At 45.5% G+C, this 18,965-nt stretch overlaps 1 protein-coding gene across 1 annotated transcript in view; it reads left to right on the forward strand.

Annotated features, from left to right (window-relative positions):
• LOC108151131 overlaps positions 1 to 18,619 on the forward strand; it is a 47,017-nt gene extending 28,398 nt beyond the window's left edge. Inside the window, exons 3-8 of the mRNA XM_017279558.2 lie at positions 14,275 to 15,436; positions 15,556 to 15,731; positions 16,497 to 16,770; positions 16,830 to 17,124; positions 17,207 to 17,319; positions 17,399 to 18,619. Of these exons, the coding sequence (XP_017135047.1) occupies positions 14,275 to 15,436; positions 15,556 to 15,731; positions 16,497 to 16,770; positions 16,830 to 17,124; positions 17,207 to 17,319; positions 17,399 to 17,550 (2,172 nt within the window). The 3' untranslated portion in view covers positions 17,551 to 18,619. The remainder of the gene's footprint in view (positions 1 to 14,274; positions 15,437 to 15,555; positions 15,732 to 16,496; positions 16,771 to 16,829; positions 17,125 to 17,206; positions 17,320 to 17,398) is intronic.
• The last annotated feature ends 346 nt before the right edge of the window (positions 18,620 to 18,965 follow it).

Raw genomic sequence — 18,965 nt, forward strand, 5'->3', positions numbered from 1 at the left:
ATTGTGGATGCAACAGATTTTCGTTCTTTGTGGGGGCGCAAGGGGGTGGGGCGAAATTTTGAGATATACGTTTTATAGTGACATCTTAAAGGAGTGTGTGTACCAAATTTTGTTACTCTAGCCTTAATAGTCTCTGAGATTTGAGGATGCCTCAGATTTTCGTCCTTTGCGGGGGCGGAAGGGGGTCTGGCGAAATTTTGACACAAAACGGTCAAGCTCCGATATCACAGGAGTGTGGATACCAAATTTGGTTGCTCTGGCTCTTATAGGTTCTGAGATCCTTGAACTCATATTTTGCAATTGGCAAAACCGACCATTAAACCTGTGTGTTAGAGAGAGACAGAGCGAGAAAGAATGAAATTGTTTTCTTGATTCTGGCTATAATAATTATACGATCTGCTTCAGATTTTGCACTCTAGAAGATATAGTCATCCTCTACGATTCTGCGTTTTTAGTTTTCTCGTGTCGTCAAAATTGTGGATGCCACAGATTTTCGCCCTTTGTGGGGGCGGAAGTGGGCGGGGCAAAGTTTTGAAATATTCTTGTAGCAGTGACATATCACAGAAGTCTGGATCCAAAACATCGTTGCTCTCGCTCTTATAGTCTTTGAGCACTAGGCGCTGAGGGCGACGGACAGACGGACAGACAGACATGGCTCAATCGACTCGGCTATTGATGCTGATCAAGAATATATATACTTTATGGGGTCGGAAACGATTCCTTCTGGACGTTACACACATCCACTTTTACCACAAATCTAATATACCCCAATACTCATTTTGAGTATCGGGTATAAAGACACTATGAAATGTATCTAGAGGTATAAATAGGGAGGCAGCGCATAAGATGATGGCGCGCGATGCGTCAATAGTGTTCGAAGGAATTATGTCAATATAATTCTAGATATAGAATCAACGTTCATAAAAAAGAAGGCAGGCAAATTCGATTTGGTTGTTGGTTATTCTATTGTAGAAAGGATCTTAGTAAGGACCGTAGCCTGAAGCATAAATCCAAACAAGGAGGAAAGTAGGAATCATTGAAAAAGAGTCAAAGCCTTACCAAGAAGGGATCCTATTTGGCTCCCTCGAAACCGAATTCCCAGCAAATCAAATAAGCCACATTGTTTCTGATACCCCCTTCTGTTAGGCGCGAACCGAGCTGCAACTAAATCGGCCAGTGCGACAGACTCCACGTCTGTCCGGCCAATTCAGTCCAGGTGGGGCCATTGTTGGCATTCCAATGTGTTGGAACTTAGCCATTGATGTGGATGTGGATTTGCACTTGGATGGCTTGCTGATGTGGATGCTGATGTGGAAGTCGAGGCCCTGCAATTGTGCGTCATTAACATGCAAGCATATTGTCCCTGGGGAGAGGATCGCTGGTGGATGGAGTGAAGAGTGAATTGAGCAAACAGCATTATCGGATGATCATCTTCAAGGGGCTCGAGGGCCGACTAATGACAGTGCAGCATTCTCTATTGCTTGGCTTATGCACATCCACATCCACATTCCCATCCACATTTCCAACCGCATGCCCACCCAATCCCCTCCTGTTCCTGGTCTAATCATCTATCTGACTACGTGCGTTGCGGGTAATTTGTGTGGGCTGGGGAGAGGATGTAATTGAGGAACTACGATGGATGGATGACCTTTTGCCATCTGCCAGTACAACAATTTTGAGCATTCAAATCGTAGTTAGATATCTCTCGCACTCTTCAGTGATCTCTCTCTCTCTCTTTTTATCTATCTCTCCTTATCTCTCCCTCTCTCTCTGTGTCTCTATCTTTCCCTGTGTTTCTCTGTCTTTCTGGTGGATTCTCTGACAGTTGGCCGATGTTAACCAGGTCAACTAACGGCAAACGTCCGCAAACTGTTAAAGCCCACATAAACAAATAGCAAATAGCACCTTGCCAACGAGTTCCCTCCTCTATCTATCTGCCTCTGTCTCTCTCTTGGCCCGCATCTTCATGATTGGCTTGTTTAATGGCATGGCTTCTACTTGTACCTCTGCTTCTATCTCGTAGCACCACCCCCCTCGTATATGCCTCTTTTGGCTCTTTCTCTGATCAATTTACGCACAATTATTTGCATTCAACTTTCTTTCCATTTCAATTTGTTTAATATTGCATTTGGGAGAAGAGAGGGAGAGAGAGAAGTGGAAGAGAGGGTGAAGAGAAGATAGAGCGGTGAGATGGTCGCAAGAGTTGATAGAGAGGAGAGACGGGTCTAATTGGTTCAATAATGACCCATAATTGACAGTAAAATGTTGGTAATTTGCGCGTTTGGTCAAATCGATTTGCCTAATCGCTGGAAACAGTTAGAAAACGGAACGAAACGGAATGGAATGAAACGGATTGCCGTGGAATGGAATGTCATGGTCTCTCTCTCTCTCTCTCTCTCTCTCTCCTCTTCCTATCCCTCTTTCTTAAACTTCTCTAAGACATTCTTCATCCATTCGTTTTGTATCAAAAGTAAGCTGCAGAAGTCTTTTGTTTGCGCAGCCAATATTGCTACAGCTAAAATGTTGCCCAATCGAAACTTTAGTAAATTAAAATTAAAATGTCTTCAATTTCGCGCACTTTTAATCTCCGATCGGCAACACCATATCTTGAATTTGTATACCCGATACTAAAAATGAGTATAGGGGTATATTAGATTTGTGGTGAAAATGGATGTGTGTAACGTCCAGAAGGAATCGTTTCCGACCCCATAAAGTATACATACATATGTATATGTATATTAGGGTTGCGCTTATTTATAAAAGTTTAATTTTCAAAGGTCTCAGGGTCTCAAAATGTTCCTCTTGTTATAAAACAATAAAATATAAAGTTTCAGCCTGATTCGACAACGTTTAGAGGTGGCGACTTCAGGTCAAAGTTCAAAAATACTATTATGATTTAGAACATTAAAATATAATCCAGCTCCCAAAGTTTCAGCCCGATTGGTTAACATTTAAGCCAACAATAAATAGTTAACATTCAACTTCTTATACTAATGTGCAAATTACTCGTGCAGTGTATAATTGGGTATGCAGTGGGTATAATTAGCAGTTTGAAGGAGATCGTTTGATGGATTCAGCAGTGGGGCAGTAGGCACTAGTGTTAGTATCTTTTGGTTGATTTACACTTCATTTAAGGGGCATTTTGCAACGCCACCCTTAATAAGAGGACCACAAAGTATTGCCGATTCAGAAACTGGTATGCTGCCATTAACAAATGTTGTTCTTAACATTGCACAAATTACTAAATGAGCCGCAATAGGCCACAGAAACCATGGCACCGGAGGGGTGGTGGGGCAGGTGGCACTAATGCAAGTTGGTTTACATTTGCTTATCCACCGGGTGTTTCAACTGTCCTCCCTGTCTTGTGTTGTGCTGTGCTGCGCTGCCTTGGAACATGTTGCAGCAAATTGGTCATCTTCATCTGTTGCCATTTCCATTTGCCATTCCTTTTGCTCCTGTTGCTGACACACAACCCACTTTACCCCACCTGCTGCTGCGACTGCCCCTTTCTTGGTCTGGGTCTTGGTATTGGTCTTCGGCTGTGGCGCATTCAATTATTTCCATGTCCTGATTGTCTTGTCGGGTGACGGCGCGAGTTTTGCATTTAAAAATAGGCCGAGGCTGAGGGCAGAGCCGGCTCTAGCTTGTTTTCCTCTATAAATTGCAAGTATTTTTAATGAGGGCCTCAGACCTGGGCTGCGGCTGTGTCTATCTAGCGCCAGTTGCCCAGAGAGCTCTAGTCTACACCCAACTGGGTTATCAGTACATATGTAGATGCAGATGCGATCCAGGTACTTTTCTTTGTTGTTGTTGTTGAGGAGGAGGCAAAGTGTTAGGCCTGTTGTAAAGAGCGATGCAATATACATGGCCAAGATATCATACTTGGCTAAAGTATAATGATGCCTGACAGCTCTCCTTCCCTGTTTCTCCAGATCTGGTGATCGATGGACAATGGTCGATGGTTCTGGAACCGCAAAAGGAGGTTAATGGTGAAAATGCACACTGCTCGATTGTGTGGAAAGTTAACCTTTTTTAAATGTCTACAAGATGATCACATGTTAAAAAGCTCTGCCAGAAGGTTTTAATTGAAGACCGATCCTCTGAGTTAAAACAAGGATCTGTAATTTGTAATCTGTTCTTCTATTGTTCATTCCTAGTTGGAAGAAGTAGAAGATTGAATGTGATCACTTTCTTTTCGAAGAATCTTTACGCTAATTGGTCTTTTAATTGGTCTGCAACACTTCCGGCTTAGTTGATTTCAATCAATGGATTGCTGATTGCTCCCACGGGGGATTCTCCTTAAATACCAATCACGTTGAGGTCTCCGATCTCTCTCGGTTTTCCATCTGATGTCTCAACTGTCATGTTTCCACCTAAATGCCTCTCCTCTTGTTGCAGTGATCCTCAAAGTGAGGATGACTCCAACAAACAGTTTTTCCCCAATTTCCCAGCATTCCAGGTGGACTCTCTTCGGGACAGCACTGCCTACAATGCTAATGCAGGCCTGGCTATGGCCATGCCAACATTTTTGGGGCGCTCGAGTGCAATTGAAATTAATTGCTGAAACTTTGAAGTCCACACTTGCAGTTGCTATCAAAGTTCATTTGCTTCTTCTGGTATGGCCATTTCCACAGCCTGCTACATCCTCAGCCACTGCCTCATCCACTGCCCCAGCTATCTTGTCATCGGGACAGCCTGGTGTTGGTGATGTTGCTGCTGTTGTGGCTGCTGATGTAGCTTCTCATAATTGCCATAAATCATGCAACGTTGTTGCCTGGCACTTGAGACCTGATGTTGATGTTGCAGGGGCAGTCGAAGTAAAGTCTTGAATTCTTTTGAGAGAGTTTTCGAGCTGGGGCTCTCGGACACATTCCGCGGCCTCAAAGGCACCTCTAATGACTTCTGTTCTTTGTTGTTGCTGCTGCAAGCTGGTGGTGCCCCAATCCCTCAGCTTCATCCTCAGTCTGTGCCCATCTCCATCTCCGCTTGGGCTAATGGTTTTTGCTGGCCAACTTCCGCGAAGCGCAGAGAGCCTCGGTGGCAACCATCACCCTCTGTTCTCGTTGCTGTCACGCTAATTCTTTGCTGCTATCTCTTTCTCTATTTGGAGCCGACTCCCTACCTCTTTGTGGCAGAATGAATCTGACAATGAGCAATTGATGGGACAACTGCCAAAAAGAAGACACCAAGCGAGCAGTGGCGGAAGGGAGGTATGCAGGTATAGAGTTCCACTATCCACAGTGTACCCTGCCCCCTAATGTGTCCACTCCACCCTACCTCCACTGCGATACGCATCTGGAGCGAAGCCCCATCGAAAAAACCATTCAAACCATTTATTCTGTGGCAAGAATTTATAAAATGTTTTGTTTCTTTTTGTATCGTTTCTGTTGAATGTTGCACGCTGCACGATCCAGGAGGCTGAACAGGAGGCAAGAGCCACACCCGTTTCGGCTCCCACTTCTTATCATACTCATGCTCCCATACCCTCCTCATTCCTTTGCTCATGTTGCATATCTTGTTGCCTGCATCGACGGCGACGGGGACCCAGCACTTTCAAATAACTATCCACTTGCCACATACATATGTAAGTATGTCCAGGTGAATCCTGGTGTGAGTGTGCTGCAACAACCTTGAGGCAGCTCCAAAGACCAAGACCATAGAGGAAAATATCGTTGCTTGGCCAACTTGTTATGCAATAAATTTCCGGTTCTAACGAAAAAGAAGAATAAAATGTAAGACAAAGAAGCGCACCAGCAGAACCAGAACCCCAGCAACAATGGCCAAAAGAGGCAGCTGCATCTATTTTTCACATGGCCCCGCCCTGGGATGCCCACCTTTAAGCATCCCCTTTTGAGGAGCGACACCTTTCTCTTGGTTCAAGCCACTTTCCGGGCTTTTCAGGGTCCCAGACCAGTTCTGCTTGAGCTCGAATGTGTGCTGGAAACCTGATTGTGTTTTTCAAACTATATACATATGCACGATTACGAGTGTATGGGTGCTATGATCTACCACCGATGTTTATAAAGGCCAAAAAGGAAGCTTCGATAGTGCTGTAGACCATCAAATTACCCAACTAAGCTGAGGTCTTTAAGTTTTTCCATAGATATCATATTTGATCCAAGTCGGATTACCAAATTGTATAGTTGCCATATAAACTCTAGATATGCTAAACATCGGTAGTTCAATATTAATAGTTCGAGCCTCGAAGTGGCATGCTGTCTTTCCTTCTGGTTTTATTTTTTATTTTTTATTTTTCCCCCTCTTTCCACCATACTAAACCTGATCAAATTTTGTCTGCCTCGAAGTGGGTGTCAACTCTGTTAAATTTCTAACGGTTCTCGATAGTACAGCGCAGACTAATAGATGGCGCTTGACCGAGGCGCAGCTGCATCACTTTTCTATGGCGGTGGGGTCCACTGCGGGAGGCAGCACTACTAGAGAGGGGAAGACTAACATCGCTGCTCTAAATTGAAGCTGAACTGAATCCCAATGCATTTTGTCTTAGAAGGTCTGCTCACTCTTCGATCTCTCTCGCTCTCTCTTCGCTAGCATTTTTTAATTATTACTTTTAATATTTTCGTTTATACACACACCGCACAGTAGTGCCACTGAGACTGGGATTGGGAACACTCAAGATTGCGAATGGGAATACGTAGAGTGGATGTGGATGTGGCCGTAGTGAATAGTGTAATATGCAGAGATGTGTGACTGGCAGCTGCTGGCTGGAACTGCTTGAGCTGCTGGCCGCGTTCATTGTTCGATAGCAATTATTACTTCTTCGCACTTCTATTACAGAAATGGTTATACATAGAAGGGAATGGGGAACCGGCACCTGCGTATGGGGAGCCACGAGAAAGAAGCGACAAGAGTATGCACGCATGGCAGGTGCTTCAACTTGGCTCGCTGGCACGTCTTTGCGCTTCTTTATGCTTGGCGATGATTGAAAATTACATAATTGCAAATGCAGCGTGAGTTGTGAGCCCACATAGGAAAGGTAAGGAAAGGGGATAGGTAAGGGGTAAGGGGTAAGGGGTAAGGAGAAGGGTAAGGGTAAAAAGAAAGCCGCCTCCAGTTAGTTGATTGAGTATGCTTCCTCCCTCCCTCACTGTCTCGGTTTCCCTCTCTTTTTGTTCTATACCCCATGCACATTCGCGTCCTGTGACAAGAACCGCAGCGGCAACAAATTGCATTAAATGAAAAGGTTTCCTCTGTTCCTCTGTTCCTCTGCTCTTGCCGATACCCATGCAGAGGGTGCCACGATTTAGGCAGATGTTATCATTAATCATTTCCGCATATGTACATACATATGTAAGTATTTTTGTATGCACCATATGTTAGAGCAGACTAGTCCGTTAGCCTTAAAAACTGCTGGCTAGACACATAATACAACCAATCTTCTGCAATTGTGTTCTTACAAATAAGCGTTCCTTCATAGCTAAGCCAGAGGTAATCATAATCAGATGACCATACCAAAAAGCCGCCATTGCAAGGTCTATAATTTCTAGGGTATCAAAAGATTCGGATTCTAAAGCTTCCTTCCCATTATTTCTTGTTCCTTGTTCCTTATTCCTTTTTGCTTATTTTTTTGTTTTTTCGTTGAAGACCATTTCTTTTTGCCGGTATCTACGATACTCGATGTGTTTCGCCAATTGATCGAGTGGACAGGGTAAACACACCAAAGATGTCAGACATAGCCATAGAGCGGGAGAGCGCGAGAGAGGGAAGGGAGGGTGGAGAGAAAAATACAGAGACAAAGAGACAGAGAGACAGACATCCGGTCACACTGACACATGTGCACACTCATAATTCCTTTGGCGGAGATGTTTTGCTGGCTGCGCGTGTTGTTGGACGTTGCATATTGGCTGTTGGATTCGATCGGACCGTGTGCGAAGCACTTGAGAGGTTATGTGGAACAAGTGCACATCGAATGCAAAGTGAATGGTTGGTCCGTCCCTCCGACCACTGCCACTCTTGCCTGTGAAATATTCCATTTCGTTTTGATTGACAAGCAAATCGCATGGCATTTGCCATGACCAATTATTTGGCATTTACTGTTTCCTCCTCATCTCTGACAAATTTCCTCAGGATTTTCCATGACGTACCACAGTAAGGACAGTAGTATGTGAGGTACTTGGGGGGTGGAAGTGGGAGAGCACGGTAGGAGATCGAGTATTAGTGACTGAGTCGATGCCACGCCATAATTTCAGCTCTCGCTGATGCTTTTAAATGGGAAACTCAAAGGAGAACAAGTGCTTTGCCTTATACACCTAATTCTGTTTGTACACGGTCTTTTTTACACGGTCTGTTTTCACACGGCCATGAAATAACACGGTTTGAAAATAAAAACGAGCGGGAACGTTGTGAGTTGCTGCGGACACCGCAACTCTACATTTATACCCGATACTTAGTCAGTATGGCTCTCCTCCGGCAGACGCCGCTAATATTGAACGACACGACAAAGAGTGCGTGCGAGAGAGACAGAAAATCAGTCTGAGCGTGACGTCGGTGGCTGCGTAGCCACTGCAAATTGATTTGTTCCTATTGGCTATAAAAATCATCTGATCTAATCCAGATTCAGCAATCTCATAGATATGGTCATTATCTATGATTCCGCGTTTTAAGTTTTCTCGAATGTGCAATATTGTGGATGCAACAGATTTTCGTTCTTTGTGGGGGCGGAAGGGGGTGGGGCGAAATTCTGAGATATACGTTTTATAGTGAGATCTAACAGAAGTGCGGATACCAAATTTGGTAACTCTAGCCTTAATAGTCTCTGAGATTTGTGGATGCCCCAGATTTTCGTCCTTTGCGGGGGCGGAAGGGGGTGTGGCGAAATTTGGACACGAAACGGTCAAGGTCCGATATCACAGGAGTGTGGATACCAAATTTGGTTGCTCTGGCTCTTATAGGTTCTGAGATCCTTGAACTCATATTTTGCAATTGGCAAAACCGACCATGAAACCTGTGTGTTAGAGAGAGACAGAGCGAGAAAGAATGAAATTGTTTTCTTGATTCTGGCTATAATAATTATACGATCTGGTTGAGATTTTACACTCTAGAAGATATAGTCATCCTCTACGATTCTGCGTTTTTGGTTTTATCGTATCTTTAAAAATGTGGATGCCACAGAATTCGTCTTTTGTGGGGGCGGAAGTGGGCGGGGCGAAGTTTTGAAATATTTTTGTAGCAGTGACATATCACAGAAGTCTGGATCCAAAACATCGTTGCTATAGCTCTTATAGTCTTTGAGCACTAGGCGCTGAAGGGGACGGACGGACGGACGGACGGACGGACGGACGGACGGACAGACGGACAGACAGACAGGGCTCAATCGACTCGGCTATTGATGCTGATCAAGAATATATATACTTTATGGGGTCGGAAACGATTCCTTCTGGACGTTACACACATCCACTTTTACCACAAATCTAATATACCCCAATACTCATTTTGAGTATCGGGTATAAAAATTAAATTTTGAACACGATTTTATTCCATTTAGCACGGTGCAAGATAACACAAGACAAATGGATAAGAACACACACAGCTCACAAACAGCTAGAAACAAAACGAAAACAAGAATGAGCATAAAGAGAATACAGGTGTACATATGTATGTACATATATGTACATATGCATATGTACATACATGTTTGTTTCTCTTTCGTTCTTTTGCGTATATGTATGTACATATGTATGTACATACATCCATACAAGCAAATTTACCAGTCAGAGCAATTGTAGATAGCAAAAATGTAGGGGAATTACCTTTTTGTGGAATTACATTTTTGCGTGAGAAATGTGTTAGTATTTTGTGATCTAGCAATGCAATTAGACGTGTTTGGCAAAGACATTTTTTTGTACGCAAATTTGTTTTCCCTTTGGTCGGAAGGGGAAGCCCTTCTGTCGTATAGCGTGGTATGCCAGTCATAATTTGTCTCTTCTTTTTATCTGCACATTCTTAAGTTCATTTCCTAGGGCAGACATGAGAAGAAGAAATTTTACTTTTTTTAATTGACATAATCACACCTGTGGGACTTTCACAACGGGTCCCCTCCCCGATTATGGAAATGTAGCCGCCCCGTTCCCCATCCCCCCCGCTCGAACTTTCGAGATTTCCTTTTCCCTCTCACTCACTCTCTAATGAAATCCAGCACTGGCTCCATCTCTTCTCTCTCCATCTCTACGTTTGTGGGCTCCTTATGATGCAACTGCCATTCTCTTGAGGGGCCATTTAATTAGGGGCCCCAAACAAGACAAGATAAAGGAGAAGCCAGCCAAAGAAGAAGCAAGCAGATCGCAAGAGGAAGAAGAAGAAGAAGACAAAGAAGACGTAGAAGAAGTAAGCGTACCTAATGATAACCTTTAGTCCGGTATTGCTGCTTCTTCAACTGATTCGCCCCCTTCTTCTGAGTGTACTTCTTTGCAGCCAGCAAAACCGCTAAAAGAATGAACGCCGTTCCCTTAGATTCGATTCGATTCCATTTCGTTCCTCCTTTCTCCTCGCCAGCGAGCGCAACTGCAAATTTTCTTGATTGCCGGGTTCCACCGCCGAACCCGAAGTACGCGCCACTGGCCACAGAACGGGGCAGCGTAAAGGGAGCGTGCTGAAGAAAGACCATTGACCATTGACCAGTTGAGGCGGCCACAGTTGATGAGGGGAGAAGCGCCGAGCCAGTCAGTGACTATCCATCGATCTGCTGCGATTCCTCCTATCCCCAGCCCCATAATTAGCAAAGAGAGCACTGAAGTGAAAAAAAGTTGGCATGGGGTGTGACCTTCAGGGAGCTAGCCCACCCAATCCTCTCCAGCGTCATTCCAGAGGGTTTCTATAATTGCAGGAGCCAAATCCCAGAACAGATCCACTCAAATTTGAAATGGTCCAAGGACGGGCTGGGACTATAAATAGCAAGATTCGTGAGCTGGCAATCACAACACTCCTCCTCGGGAGGCAGCCCACAACAGCCGGATCTGTCCAAGGCGATCAGCCATATATCGCTGATCATTGCCATATATACTCTGCGGATCATGTAATAGGCTCTGCTTCCCCTTTTCTTGCTTCAAATGCATTTCCTTTGCCCTCGCGGTGTGAGCAAAGCAGAAGCAACCCCCACGCCTCTCAAGAGAAGAGGGGCTGTAAACACCAAACACGACAACCTCTATAGGGTTTCTGAGAAGCTAACCTCAAGAGCGGGAACGTAGACTGGAAATTAGCGACTACATATGTACATACATACATATATATATATGTATGTATATACATGTATGTATGTATGTATGTATGTATGTATGTACTTAAGAAACCCTCTAGTACCAGGCAACTAGTTCCGCACCAGTGCAGCACTAGCTACCATTCTCACCTCCCTGGTTCCAGATCGATTACCCGCAATGTATTTCAGCGGAGAGTTTAACACATGCATGTCCTAGGGCGGAACTACCTCTGGTTCCCGCTCGACTACCCGTAGCTAGTTGCGCAGGAGGTAGTTCCGAACTAGTTATCAGTATAAAGCCAGCAACTAGTTCCATGTTAACATGCTGGCGCAGCACAGTGGGCGAAACGGACGATCTTGCGGACTTAAAGTCATAGCGTGTAAAATAGCGTGACAGTTTTTATTATTGATCAGCATCAATAGCCGAGTCGATTGAGACATGTCTGTCTGTCCTTATGTGCGCCTAGTGCTCAGAGACTATAAGAGCTAGAGCAACGACATTTATAATCCAGACTTCTGTGATCTTCTGTATGTTATGTAAACTTGCAATGCTTACAGCGATCGAATATCGATAAAAAATAATGATCGATATTCTAAATTGTGTATTGGTAATCGAATACAAAAAAAAAATGTGAAGCTTTTTGTATTTCAAATTTGACTTTAATTCCGCCAGATCGGCAGTTTCGCCCACTGTGCGCAGTAGAAATCAAAATACCATCCATACATATGTATGTACATATGAAAATACAGCATTCTATGTGCATGCTTACATATGTATGTATGTATGTATGTAAAATTTAAAAAATAGATTGGTTGAACTAAAAGACACTATCATTAGTTAGTGAATGCTGGGGACTAAATAATTTTCCTAAACGTGCCAACTATCGAATGGCTTGTGCTAAAGATTTCAGAACGGGCATGCCATGCACCATGAGTGCAGGGCAAAAGCATTTGCCACAGCAGAGTGGAGACAACAACAATATTTAAGATCGGCTCCCGTTGAGTTTCCGCTGCTGGCTATGTTGCTGGTTGTTCTTGTTGCAGTTCCCGTCGTGCTCGTCAAAGGAGGATGGGGGTTGCGGTTTGTGGCATTCAGCAGGCATTCCGTTGTCTTTGCCACCTATTTCATACAGCTGAACATTTGTTGTCGCTGTCGCTGTTTCGGTTGTAGTTTCTGTTGCCGTTGTCGCTGTCTTTGTCGTTGTTGTCGATGTTGCTGATTTTGCTGATGTTGCAGATGTTGTTGTTCGCTTGCTGTGTTGCTGTTCGCCCTGCAATCGGACACGCCAGGGCAACAACATCATTTGGCCCTGGCCTTTGTCTCCTCTCTCGATTATCGAGTCTCAGCTATCATCTCTGGGTTATCCTTCCCCAATTGCTAGCTCCTATTGACCAATCTCCTTTCCCGGCTCCCAACTCTTTGACTCCCATTTCCCCATTTGCAGCTCATGTTTGGCGACTGACCGCCAGTTAATTTTGTGGGTAATAGCCACGTTCCGGCCTCTATAATCACAGCAGGAATACGCGAGGACGAACCTGAAGGCGAACGCGAAGAGAAAGAGTGGTGGTTCGAGCAATCGTACCACTCGTATGACTGAAATAATTGCAACGAGAGAGCTGTCTCAGACCGCGACATACACATATGTGTACATATGTACATACGGCTTCCGCAAGAGTTTGACCATTTGAACATTAAATAATTCATGACTCGAGATGAATGAATGAGTCCTGCCCCATGGTCGAGTGTATTACTATTCGAATTGATGAATTACTTTCCGAATTGGTGTACGATTGATAGGCGTAGTGCCTATTGGCTACCCATCCACTCTACCCGCTCAAAGGAACCGATCCTTCTTTCCGCTAGTGAGCCTGAACTGCATACTGTTTCTGTTCTTCTTGTGCAGCCATCTCAGCCACGAAATCAATGCACAGCTCATTCATTGAACGAGTCCTTCACTCGATTGTTCTCTTCAATCAACGCAATCGATTTCTCTTTCCGCTTGTGACCACCCACCCACTTGCACATGGGACCACATCCCTACCTCTTTCGGACAGCAGGGTCAGCCCGCTGAGCCGACATGCGCACTGGGGTCAATTGGATGAATGGGTTCGTTGGTGTGACTGTGATGGCTGGGACGGCTGGGATAAAACTGCTGGCAAGAAAGCAATTTGCTACACGTTCGAATGGAAACCACAAGAATGCCAAAAAGTTGTTAGCGCTGCCGGAGTTTGCAATTGGAATTGGAAGGAGATTGTGTCTGGAACGGAGCGGGACGGGTCGGGACAGAGAACTGGGGACTAAGAGCTGCGGGATGGCAATCGGTGGGCAGCCATTAGAATTTCTAAGCGAAGATCGCCAACAAAAACTCTCCACTCTCCATCCCAAACCCCCACCGATCCCAACCCCTTCCGTCGCTTGCCACTGCTGTCGAGCTCATTAAAGTCTCACCAGTTGCATTCACTCAGCCAATCAATGTGGCTGTCGATGTAGATGTGGATGTGGTGTATATGTGGGAAGATATCTTCTGTGAGCCAACGAACCCAGCTGACCAAGGGTAATCCCTGCCGCCACTCCGACTGTGGGGTATTGTGGTCATGCCACAGTTTTTATTGGTTCAGTGGTTCGGTGGTACGACGTTTAGCTAAGCGTGTAATGGGCCGAGCCGACAGCGGAAGTAGCAACTTCTACAGTTCGCAACAGTTGGATTCAACAGTATCGGCTTCGTGGCTCGCTTCCTCTTTAATGCAGCCTGTCACACTGGCTACTCTTTCGTCTCCACTTTCTTGGCCACATTTCTAATGGAGGATGTCAGCAGTCGGGATTATAGAGCGGAACGTCTGGGCACTTGGACCTTGGACCTGCCTTGGACTCATCCAACATTTGCCTTCTTGCGCCTAAACTTCTTTGGATGCTCCTCCTTCTATTGGTTCATTCTTATGGATGGTTTCCACGTAATGAATTCCTTAACCGTTGATTTTATTCTGCATCTAGAACTATTCATTATTTTGTATCATTGAACAGAGTCTGAGACTAACCCAAGGATCCTCTTTCCACTCGTTTGCAGATGACAATGCAGTCAAGATCGACCAGCAGTATCAGCGGGAGTGCCACCCGCAGCACACACACGATCTCCATGGGACTGATTATGATCTCGGCCATGGCCGTGCTCCTGGTGGCGCTCCCCGGCGGCGCAGTAGAAGCCCGCATGGCTTTCGAGAAGTTGACAGACTTTGACTTTCCGGGAAACACGTACTACAGCGTGAAGAACCTATCCCTGTACGAGTGCCAGGGCTGGTGCCGCGAGGAGGCCGACTGCCAGGCGGCCGCATTCAGCTTCGTTGTGAATCCGCTGTCGCCCTCGCAGGAGACACACTGCCAGTTGCAGAACGACTCTTCAGCGGCCAATCCCTCGGCTGCGCCTCAGCGGTCGGCCAACATGTACTACATGGTGAAGCTGCAGCTGCGCAGCGAGAACGTGTGCCACCGGCCGTGGTCCTTCGAGCGGGTGCCCAATAAGGTTATTCGGGGGCTGGACAATGCCCTCATCTACACTAGCACCAAGGAGGCCTGCCTGTCCGCCTGCCTCAATGAGAAGCGCTTCGTATGCCGCTCCGTAGAGTACGACTACAACAATATGAAGTGCGTGCTGAGCGACTCGGACCGACGTAGCTCCGGCCAGTTCGTTCAGCTGGTGGACGCACAGGGCACCGACTACTTCGAGAACCTCTGCTTGAAGCCGGTCCAGGCCTGCAAGAATACACGCTCCTTCGCCAATGCCCAACGCATGGGCGTCTCTGAGGAGAAGGTGGCCCAGTACGTCGGCCTCCACTACTACACGGACAAGGAGCTGCAGGTGACCTCCGAGTCGGCATGCCGGCTGGCCTGCGAGATTGAGTCCGAGTTCCTGTGCCGCTCCTTCCTCTACCTGGGCCAGCCGCAAGGCGCCCAGTACAACTGCCGGCTATATCACCTTGACCACAAAACCCTGCCCGACGGCCCATCCACCTACCTCAATCACGAGCGCCCCCTAATCGACCACGGCGAGCCCATCGGCCAGTACTTTGAGAACCAGTGCGAGAAGTCCGCCTCCGGGCCCGGCTCTCCCCCAGGCACCCTCGACAAGATCGACACGTTGCCCGTCAGCTTGGACACTATTGAGGACCCTAATCTCACCAACCTTACCCGCAACGATGTCAACTGCGACAAGACTGGCACTTGCTACGATGGTGAGTGATCTCTGCTTTCATCTCCCCTCCGCTTCCCTCGCCACCCTTTCCAGCTCAGCTCAGCTAAGGATCATCTGCTTGTTTCTCTGTTTAATTTCTCTGAGTTCTCCCTCTATTAGTTTCTGTTCACTGCAAGGACACAAGGATCGCGGTCCAGGTGAGAACCAACAAGCCCTTCAACGGACGCATCTACGCTTTGGGGCGGTCCGAGACCTGCAACATCGATGTGATCAACTCAGACGCCTTTCGACTGGATCTGACCATGATTGGACAGGACTGCAACACTCAGAGCGTGGTAAGTGATTCTCCAGGAATCCTCTTCTCTGCTAAACGCAGTTTAGGGATATATTAATTGTCGATAGTCGATGTAGCCATGTCTGCCTGTCCGTCTTATTTGTCGCTTAGTTCGTAGAGACTATGCGAGCTAGAGCCACCAAATTTTTTGTGTACCCCTCTGTGATATCATACTGCTTGAAGTTGGTTTCAAAATTTTTCCCCCTACGCCCCCACAAAAAAGGAAAATCTGTGACGTCCACAAATTTGAAGATTTGAGAATACCAAAAACACAAAATTACTTAATTAAATATAAATACAATATAGAGCCTCGGCTCACTCGTTTATCTTGCAAAATGGAGCTTGCTGGGAAGCTTAAATCAGTGATCATCTGCGACCCCTATTATAAACTGAAAGCAATCCTTCGCCAAAAAATAGTAAGGTACTTAATGATCATTTACAAATGTTCGTTAAACGATCTACTAGATTGATCTTGGATTGATGGAACTCCAATTATCAATGTTCAAAAAACACATATCGAAGCTACATGGCATTAAAATCGGCCAACTGCATTCACCAAGATAAGACCTTCAATTCAAGATAAATGCGAAAATAATATGGCTGAGATCAATCAGCAAGTTGGTTGAATCTAGCGATCACTGCTTTGCATAAATATGTACATAAGTATATTGAGGCTTGAAAATCCTGTGTGAATCAAAAAAAAAAACTTTTAAATGACTCACGGTCATTAATTCCAAGCCCCCACCTTCATCTCAATCTTCATCAGACTGGCGTCTATTCAAACACGGTGGTGCTGCAGCACCATAGCGTGGTGATGACCAAGGCAGACAAGATCTACAAGGTAAAGTGCACATACGACATGAGCTCGAAGAACATCACTTTCGGAATGATGCCCATCCGCGATCCGGATATGATCCACATCAACTCGTCGCCGGAAGCGCCACCACCAAGGATCCGCATCCTGGACACGCGCCAGCGCGAGGTGGAGACAGTGCGCATTGGAGACCGCCTCAACTTCCGCATCGAGATACCCGAAGACAGTGAGTAGATCCCACTGGAGATGGGTAAAAGATGAATTCTAATATCTGCTCTTCTCCAGCTCCTTATGGCATCTTTGCCCGCTCGTGTGTGGCCATGGCCAAGGATGCCCGCACCAGCTTCAAGATCATCGACGACGACGGCTGCCCCACTGATCCCACCATCTTCCCCGGATTCACCGCCGACGGCAATGCCCTGCAATCCACCTACGAGGCTTTTCGCTTCACTGAGAGCTACGGTGTCATCTTCCAGTGCAATGTCAAGTACTGCCTCGGCCCCTGTGAGCCGGCCGTCTGTGAATGGAATATGGAGTCTTTCGAGTCACTAGGCAGAAGGCGTCGTCGTTCAATCGATAAGTGAGTCTTACCATCCAAAATCATTATAAGTATTAAGTATTGACTCTGACTCTATGTCTGTCTCTTTTTTTTCTCTCCTCAGCCATGACTCCAAGAACACCACCATGAACATCTCTCAGGAGATTCTGGTCCTGGACTTTGGTGATGAGAAGCGCGAATTCTTCAAGGCAGATCCCAGCACAGACTTTGCCAAAGGTAAGCCTGCCTAACCTTAAACTGAAAAGAAAATAAACATCAAATTCCTTTTCGTCCCGCCCCGTTACTCCCCGCATAGACAAAACTGTGACCATCATCGAACCCTGCCCGACGAAGACGTCGGTGCTGGCGCTGGCCGTGACCTGTGCGCTGATGATCCTGCTCTACATCTCCACCCTGTTCTGCTACTACATGAAGAAGTGGATGCAGCCCCACAAGATCGTAGCATAAGTCCGAGCGCCTTCAGAAGGAGAAAAAAAGAAAGAAAGAAAACTAAAACTACAACTACCACAACATCAAAAAAAGTTGAAAGACATAATGAAATTGAAAGAAAGAAGAGAAAAACAAAATCACAGTAAAAATTGTCATACCACACTCGGACTCTCCCTCAAAACACATCACGCAACACGCATCACACCACTATAACTGTGCAAGTCTAGCTATCGCTTTGTCTCTCTCTTGCCCCAGCTGTCTGTGCCCGCTCTTTTGCTGAAAGATGCAGCTTAAGAGCAGAAAAGAGTTCACCATATAGACACCACGCTCGCACGCACACACACCGCACCACTCACCCCTCACACAATGACAACCGTATAATTTTTTGTTTTTTTTTTAATTGATATACACATTTATATATTTAATATACAATTTATTTATTTATATTTATTTAAACTTAGGGCGTGAGATGTTTGCCTATAGGAAAAACTAAAATGAACGGAAAAAAGAAGTGCAAAATTTTCAATACACTCAAAACTTAGAACAAAACGAAAGCGAGGAAAAAGCTACGGAAGAAGGAGAAGCAAAGACAGCCTTGCACATTTGAAATATGCGAATAGTATGAAAATAAAAGAAAAAATTAAGAAAAAGCTGCGAGCGCGTACTTTCTATAAAGTTACGAAAAGGGGAATCCCAAAACATTCGATGACCTGCTCGAGTGCTGGGAAGAGGAGCGCGATGGGATAGGTACCTTTTTGTAACTTCTATAGAGACTGCGGCCGCAGAAGCGCACACTCGCACTCACTCACACGCCTACACATTTCAGCACTCCCACTCGCACTCACACTCATAAACACACCCACCTTCACACCCAACACACGCACTCACATTTATTTAATTTTAAAAGGAACGCAATAAACGCAAACAAAAGCAATCAAGAAACGAAACTAAGGACGCCGGTCAAAGCAAAAGGAAAACAAGAAATGAAACGTAATTTCAGAGAAACAAAGTGAAATTGTGCTTAATTGTATTGCATTTATTTAATTTAAATCTATTTATAATAATAAAGAACGATAATGACAAAGCAACCGTGTTTCCGCCATTGGCATCCCTCTAGTACTGGCGGTGGCGATTGGCCATGCCCGAACTACTGATTTGGCTGGTTCCTAAATGGGTACTTTCCGGACTAACCGAGACAAAAAATGTTGCCCTGTATACTTTACAACCCACCGCGCACCAGCCACCGAACTAGTTCGGTTGAGATGCAACGTCTTACCAGTGCACTATGGTCCAGACGTCGTTTTTTTTTGGCATAAAGTCTAGTTTTAAAGCTAGAGCCTTGAAACTTTGCACACTTATTTTGAGTATTTTTATAAAATTTTTTTAGATTCGACCACGTCATCACCCCCCTTCCACAGCATGATATAGCCAGC

The sequence above is a fragment of the Drosophila miranda genome, chromosome XL, assembly GCF_003369915.1.
Source record: "Drosophila miranda strain MSH22 chromosome XL, D.miranda_PacBio2.1, whole genome shotgun sequence".
Taxonomy (NCBI): domain Eukaryota; kingdom Metazoa; phylum Arthropoda; class Insecta; order Diptera; family Drosophilidae; genus Drosophila; species Drosophila miranda.